This window comes from Kogia breviceps, chromosome 3 (genome assembly GCF_026419965.1).
Source record: "Kogia breviceps isolate mKogBre1 chromosome 3, mKogBre1 haplotype 1, whole genome shotgun sequence".
NCBI classification, from domain to species: Eukaryota; Metazoa; Chordata; class Mammalia; order Artiodactyla; family Physeteridae; genus Kogia; species Kogia breviceps.
Genome location: NC_081312.1, coordinates 152,732,156 through 152,739,915, shown reverse-complemented (window position 1 = coordinate 152,739,915; position 7,760 = coordinate 152,732,156). Strand labels below are relative to the sequence as shown.

General features: G+C 45.0%; 1 protein-coding gene across 2 annotated transcripts in view; it reads left to right on the top strand.

The window, feature by feature from the left end:
- Window positions 1–497: 497 nt before the first annotated feature.
- The window catches only part of HDGFL3 (HDGF like 3), a 79,405-nt gene continuing 72,142 nt past the window's right edge, over window positions 498–7,760 (top strand). The window contains exon 1 of one of the 2 annotated variants that reach the window (XM_059057354.2): window positions 498–1,017. In XM_059057354.2, coding sequence (XP_058913337.1) covers window positions 934–1,017 — 84 coding nt within the window. In that variant the 5' untranslated portion in view covers window positions 498–933. The remainder of the gene's footprint in view (window positions 1,018–7,760) is intronic. The other variant, XM_059057355.2, reaches the window with a different exon arrangement.

Genomic DNA, 7,760 nt, shown 5'->3' with positions numbered 1-7,760 from the left:
GCTGCTCTTTCCAGCAGCCTGATGCTCTGGGTAGCGCGTCCCCTCGCGCAGACGGCCCCCGGCCTGGAGCGCCTTTGTGCCCCACTCACCCGAGAGCACTCGCAGAAGCGGCCCGCGCCGGGGAGCCGGGAGGGAGACCAGTCAGCGGGAGGTGGCCGTGGGACTGGGGACGCCGGTGGGAGCGCCCCCGATGTGGCGCGGACGAGTGGGGAGGGGGGCGGCCAGGTGGTGATTGGCTGGGCTGCGGCTGGCAGCTCCGGGCCAAGAACAAAAGAGACCGGGCGGCGGGCGGCCTCTGGAGTAGGCGCTCCCGCCCGCCCGGCGCGGGCTTCGGTGCTGGGGGAAGACGCACCCGCCGCCCGCCCGCCGAGCAGCCGGGCTGGCGCGCTCGGTTTCTGCGCGAAAGCCGGCCGTGTACCTAGGAATTAACCGGCCGGCCCTGGAGGGGAGGGGTGGGGAGCGGGAAGTGGTGGTGGTGGGGGGGGAATGTTGAGCGCGCGCGAGAACAATAATAAGATCGTGTTTGCGGTCGCTGCCCGAGGAGGAATTCGGAGGAGGCGCGAGGCCCGGTGCTCGCGCCGCGCCCGGGAGCCCGGGAAAGAGGCCGCCGGTGGCGGCGGCGGCATGAGGCAGGCGACGCGGCGCCTGTGAGCAGCGCGCGGCGGCGGCGGGGAACCTCAGCGCGCGGAGAGCCGAGCGGCCGGGGGCTCCCCTCCCCCGCTGCCGGGCGGTGATTTGCCGGGCCTGCTGCGCCCCCCGCCCACCCCTCGCCCCAGCGGCCGCCTCACCGCTTCCCTTCGTCGGAGCGGCCGCTCGTCCGCCCGCCCGGCTCGAGGCCCGCGGGGAGCGCGGCGCAGTCTGTTGGCCCGCGGGGGGGCGGCCTCCCGGCATCTTCGCGGCGCCCAAGGACGACCAGGAAGGGGAGCGGCCGGGATGGCGCGTCCGCGGCCCCGCGAGTACAAGGCGGGCGACCTGGTCTTCGCCAAGATGAAGGGCTACCCGCACTGGCCGGCCCGGGTGAGTACGGCGGCCGCGCGCGGGCCCGCCCGCCCACCATTTTCCCCTTCATGATGGCGCGCCCGCCCCCTTTCCCCATCGCCTCAGCCCGGAGCGCGGAGCCCGCCGCGAGCGGCCGACTGCGGCCGGGGCTGAGGGCGCGAGCGGCGCTGCGCAGGGAGGACGAGGCCTCGCCGGAGGCGAGGGTTCCGGGCCGCGCCCGCACCCCGCGAGGGCCGCCATCCTTCCGCCCACTTTCGAAGGCGGCTCCAGCCCCGGCAGGCCCGCCGCTGCCTTCCTCCCGGAAAGCCGGTGGTGGCCAGGAGCCCGCGCCGCCGGGAAGCGGGCCTGGAGTGGAGCCATCGCTCCGAGCAGGGTCGTTGGTAGACATCGCGGTCCCGGGCGAACGTCGGGGTACGTAGGGGAGCGTAGTGCAAATGGCTGTCGGAGAGCCGGCGGGCGCCCGCGGCGCAAATCCTGGAAAGGGGTAGTGGTCATTCAGAGCCAGCAGGAGCCTCTCTTGGCAGTCATTCATCCGTCTCTCGTTGCATCCTTCGCCATCCCGACTTGTTGAGTTTTCCCTGAGCGCGATTCCGGGTGCCCCGCCTGCCCTGTCCTTGTCCTGGGGTACGTGCATCCTTGGTGCCCATGGTTCTTTTAAACCGACACCAAATAGCCGGGAGCTTGCAGTTTGGCACTGGCTGGTGTGTCCTGTAAGCTCCTCGTGCCTTTTCACCTCCATGTTTGTTTTAGGTCAGATCCCAGACCTTATCCTCGGCCTCCCACAACAGTCCACAATAGCGCTCTCTTTCTGTGTAGCAGGGTTTTCGCTGGCCTCTTTCTCTAGAAAGCATCTGCGTGTAATACATAACATTAAATTTTATTAGGCCCTTTTCTAACATGTGTGCTTTGTGTCTTAAAATAAATCCCTTTTACTTTTATTTTATAACAGTTGGCAGTTAATTGCTTGCAATAACAGTGAAAAGGAGGGTCAAAGCATGTGGAAGATTATGTTAGTAAACTTGAGGAATAGAAGTAGACATGGGAAATAGTGGCATAAATATGAGTGCAGGCTCTAAAAATGTTGTATTATATGCAAGTGAAGGTACTGAGATTCCCCCCGCCCCCAAATACACCCATTCACAAAAGGAAGTGACATCATGGGTGGCCAGACTGAAATTTAGTGAAGTTGAAGTAATGGATGGACATAATCACTTTTTTTGTTTTTAGTTTGTCATGATTGTAAAATGGAAAGAACACTGGGTCAGGAATTAGGGGACCCTGGCATCTGGTCTGGGCTCTGTTATGGGCTAATCATCTCAACTGTCTGAATATCCATTTCTGCAACTGTAAAATGATCAACTCTAGGATTCATTCCAACACTAACAACCTCAGATTTCAAGGGGAAAAAACAGTCTTATTCAGATTCCGTGAGGCTGTGCAAATAACTTTTCTCCACATCTGAACTGTAGGTTTTCCTTAAATAAGGCAAAGTTTTTATGGTGGAATAATGGGTTATTTTTTCTACTAAAGTGCCATAATGCTTTGGGGCAAGATTTGTTACTTTAGGAGTCCTTTAGGAAACCCCTTGAATATATTTGTCAAGTAAGAAATAAACAGCTATAGGGCACATATGTTTATACGTAGTTGAAAGTGAATTAAAAGTTATCACCAGTTGGTCATTTTCTTGTAACACAATGGCTTTCTTTAATCTTATCTTTGAAAAATATCTCCTGAGAGTCAAAAAGAAAATAGACTTAAAATTTCATTAACATGTTGCTTGTATATGTTGGTCACCTGTAGTAATTTTGAAACAAAAAAGTGCTGCAGAAGTAGTAATAGTTGTATATTTAATTGTACATAAAATTCCTAGGAGTTACAATTCCAAACCAAGGCAAAATGGAAAATAAAATGAGGAAATAAAATCAATTACATTGTTAGATAAGATACAGTAAATACAGGGGAAAAAATGTGTGTCTGTTCACATTTAATATGAGCTCCTCAAGGGAAGGACCTAAGTCTCTCTAATTAAAAAAATATATTTTATAGTGAGTGGCATGTTGTAATTTCCAAAGAAAGGTAAAGGTTAGAAAAAGAAGAAAGATATTTGAGTCCCTACTCTTTGTTACAGTTGAATGTGTCAGTGTTCTCGTTTTATTTTCATCCCAATTCTGTGAGATAGTATCCCTACTTTACACCTAAACTATAGCTTTGTAGATGATGATATTATCAAGTATGGGGGGGAGAATCCTACTTATTTAAATTTCAAATATTATCCCTTGATATGAAGGCCAGCCATGTTGGGATTCTATCAATATATGGCCACAAGGAATGAAACATAGGAGGGAGAACATGGAGGAAACATTTCTTCAGGCTATGGGGAGGAGCTTTCTGATGGTCAGAGCTGGTCCAGTGGCATGGAGAAGTGACTTCTCTGCTGTAGAGAAGACATTTGCTTTAGTCCTAGGAATCCCTTTGTGAGGAATGTGAGCCTAGAGGATTCAGACATCTAGTAAATTTGATCAGGTTGGTTTCAGCTTTTGGCTGAGCTTCACACTCTGTGCCCAGGGTGTGTTCTGTAATCTAAGTTTCAGTTTACTAGTCTGTAAAATAGGGATAATTCTCACCTCACAGATTTAGTGTATGTTAAAGCACTAAGCAGCAGTACTTGAATGTTCCTATCTTTTTTGCTTTTTGAATTTCTAATTTTTCCCCTGTATCAATTACTCTATTTAAAATTTTCAGCTATTAAGTAGATTTGTTATTTGTCCAACATTTTATCATGAAAAATTTCAAACATATAGAGAATTTTTTTAATTGTATAGTGGGGCTTCCCTGGTGGCGCAGTGGTCGGAGAGTCCGCCTGCCGATGCAGGGGACACGGGTTCGTGCCCCGGTGCTGGAGGATCCCACATGCCGCGGAGCGGCTAGGCCCGTGAGCCATGGCCGCTGAGCCTGCGCTCCGCAACGGGAGAGGCCACAACAGAGAGAGGCCCGCGTACCGTAAAAAATTGTATAGAAAACAGCCATATATCTACCACCTAGATTCCACACTTAACATTTTGCTATACTTGCTATATCACCTAATTTGTTCACATATCCATCCCTCTATCCATACAGCAGTCCATCTTTTTTTAATGCATTTCAAAGTAAGTTGCAGATAATTTACTCCTAGACGCTCCAGAATGTATTTCATTAACTAGAGGTCAATATTTTTAATCGATTCTTTTTTTTTCCTTTTGAGGTAAAATTTACATAGACTGAAACACACTTACCTTAAATGTATACCATTCAGTGAGTTGACAAATGTATACACTGGTGTAATGCAAGCCCCTACTGGGACAGAACAGTACCAGTACCCAAGAAAGTTCCCTTATGCCTCTTACCAGTTGATTCTTGTCCTCCTCCCTTTTCAGATGTATTATTTTAACATTAAATAGCAGCTGGCTGTTTCTAATGGAGTATACTTGCTGTATATGACTTTAAAAATTAGAAGTTCATTTATGCCTAAGGATTAACTAGCTTAATACTAAAAAATACTTATGCTAAAACAAGAGTTTTTTTTTTTTAATTTTAAAAAAATATTTTATTTAGTTTTTATTTTTGGCCACATAGGGTCTTAGTTGTGGCATCCAGGATCTTTCACTGCGGCATGCGGGCTTCTCTCTAGTTCTCTCCAGTTGTGGAGCACAGGCCTACTTGCCCCACGGCATGTGGGATCTTAGTTCCCTGATCAGGGATCAAACTCAAGTCCCCTACATTGGAAGGCGGATTCTTTACCGCTGAACCACCAGGGAAGTCCCTCTGAAGGCTTTTGATTGTGTACCTTGTTGGTAAAAAAAAAAAAAAAAAAATAGAACATGCATCTCTAATATGTGTAAATTTACTTTAAAATTACATATGCATGTACTTTGTACTATTATATATAAGATAAATACAAAAATACTAATAGGGATGACAGATGATATAGATGGTATTTTATGTTTTAAAATTCTTACTGGTAAAATGTCATTAATAGTACTAGATTAAGTTTATATTTTAAAAAGTACTAATTTTTGGAATTTTTTTGCCTCCTTCTTGTGAGATCTGACTAGATTGTAACAGTTTTTATCTTCTATAGAGATATTATAGAATAGAACTGTCAGCTTGGCCATTTCCTTTTTTGCTTGTGCTTGCATTATTAGTGTCATCTTTGTAGGACTCCTTTAGCCACTTGTTCATTTAGTGAGAATTCTGTTAGAAGTAGATGTTCCATAATTCTACTCAACAAGGCACACACAAATGGCAATAAGTCACAGTATACCTAAAGTGAATAAATACAACTATCTAAATGAGCAAACTAGTGTTAATTGATGTATTGGATATTAGTAAAATTTATTTTTTAGGTGAAAGAATAAGAAACTAAGATAGAAGTTGTACTATTTTCTTCTCAGACCCCCTAAAATCATCTTGTGTATCCCCTGAGGTGTGAGCACTCTGCTTATGTTACCCCTGCTCTAAAAAATGGAAAAACAAAAAACAATACAAAAACCAAAAAGTCTTACAGCTCTTGTGTTTCAGTTAAAGAGCTTTTTAAAATTTAACTTTAGGGCTTCCCTGGTGGTGCAGTGGTTGGGAATCTGCCTGCCAATGCAGAGGACACGGGTTCGAGCCCTGGTCTGGGAAGATCCCACATGCCACGGAGCAACTAAGCCCGTGAGCCACAACTACTGAGCCTGCGCGTCTGGAGCCTGTGCCCTGCAACAGGAGAGGCCGCAACAGCGAGAGGCCCGCGCACTGCGATGGAGTGGCCCCCACTCCCCGCAACTGGAGAAAGCCCTCGCACAGAAACGAAGACCCAAACACAACCAAAAATAAATAAATTTATTTTTTAAAAAATTTAACTTTATATGAGAACTCTCAAACATCGTTAATAGGAGAGTAAGTCGATATAACCACTTTAGAAAACTGGCCTGATCTACTGTAGTTAAACACATGCCTGCCTTGTGACTTGGCAGTCTGTTCTAGGCATATATCTAAGAGAAATGGGTGTTTATGTCCACCAAAAGATTTGTACAGTAATGCTCATATATGACAGCTTTATCCATAATAACAGAAGACTGAAAACAACCCAGATGTCCATCAACACGAGAACGGATGAGCAAATTTGTAGTATGTTTGTATAGTAGAGGACTACCCAGCAATAAAAAGGGGCAGACTACTGATGCCCACAAAAATATGGATGAATCTCAGAAATATAAGGTTGAGTGAAAAAAGCCAGACACAAGACGGTACCTTCTGTATGATCCCATGATGTTCAAAAACAGGCAAAGCTGATCCATGGTGATCAATTTGTGGTAGGTGGAGGTGGTGGTGGGGTTACTGTCTGGTAGGAGGCACTGGAAATGTTCTGTATCTTGATCTAGGTTTGTACATATGTAAAAATTTATCAAGCTTGCACGTGGGGATTTATGCACTATTATGTATATAATGCCTCAATTTGTGTATATAATGCCTCAATTTTAAAAACACACAGTTTGTATGAGGTGGGGAAAAAGAAGAATCTAATACTCCAAGCTTCTTCATGGATTGAATTTCACCATTCTTAGCTTTCAGTGAGAAATTTTTTCCTTTAAGGCTTCAGTCCTACAAAGTTGAATCTTCCTATTCCCTTTGACTATTTTAGAAGCTTCATTTACTACTTCACAGCTTTCTCTTGAGGCTTCTTTGTAGTTCTGGATTCTGCCTCTGTCTTTTGCTTAACTCTACTAGAGTCTTTCTGTTCCTTTCATGCTAAATCATTCATTGCTCATCATATTTTTGATCTAGCTCTCCACCTCTCACTTGTTAAAACTTAAGAATAAAGCATTTGACTTACCCCTCTGACAGTTCAAAGAGCTGAACTCTTACTGAACTTTTATTGAGTACCTACTGTATGTAAGGCACTGTACTAGGTGTATTTTTTTCATTTTTCTACCAACAGATTAAACTTGCAGCAATTTAAATACATTGTAATTGAATAATTAAAGTGTTTCCCTACCCTCTATTAATGTAAATACTGGTTGGAAATCCTCAGTTTCTGATCCATAGCACTTTCCTTTTTTTTTTTTTGCCTTTGACAGTAAATTGCTAAACTGTGAACCTTTATTTCTGGAGACCAGGCTACATATTTTTAGAAAATCAGTTGACACAAATTCTTTTTAATATCGACATAAAGTAAGATGTTTATAATTTTTATTACTTTGTCCTGAGTCCACAGAAATCCATCGTTGGTTCATTCCTCAGGTAGAGTGGCACAGGCTCACCCAGCCTTTCCCCAAGAGACTATATTCACATTAACAGTTTGAGACTGGCAAACTGTCTCATTTTCTTCAGCTTAACCCTGGGGGCAAACAGGCAACTTAAACTCTCAATACCAACATTTACATTTTCCTTCAGCCAGGTGAATCTGTATATCTGGCATATCCCCTTTGGAATGCCCTAATGACTACTTGTTGCCCCATGATTTGAAGAATATTAATTCTCTTAATTCCACTATATGAGATTGTGTTTGATTCTTTTAGAAAATGACTGATGGTTTAAAACGATATATGACTTTGTTGAAAATGTCTATTAGCATTAGAAAAACATTATAGACTAAAAAGTATAGTAGAGGAGGAGCCCAAATAGTTCTGTTCATTAGAGAAATATCTTCTATTGCAGAAGAGTCTCCAGATGTCTGATCAAAATATAGTCCACTTAATACGGTTGTTAGTCTACTGCAAAAAGATTTCTTAATCATTTCA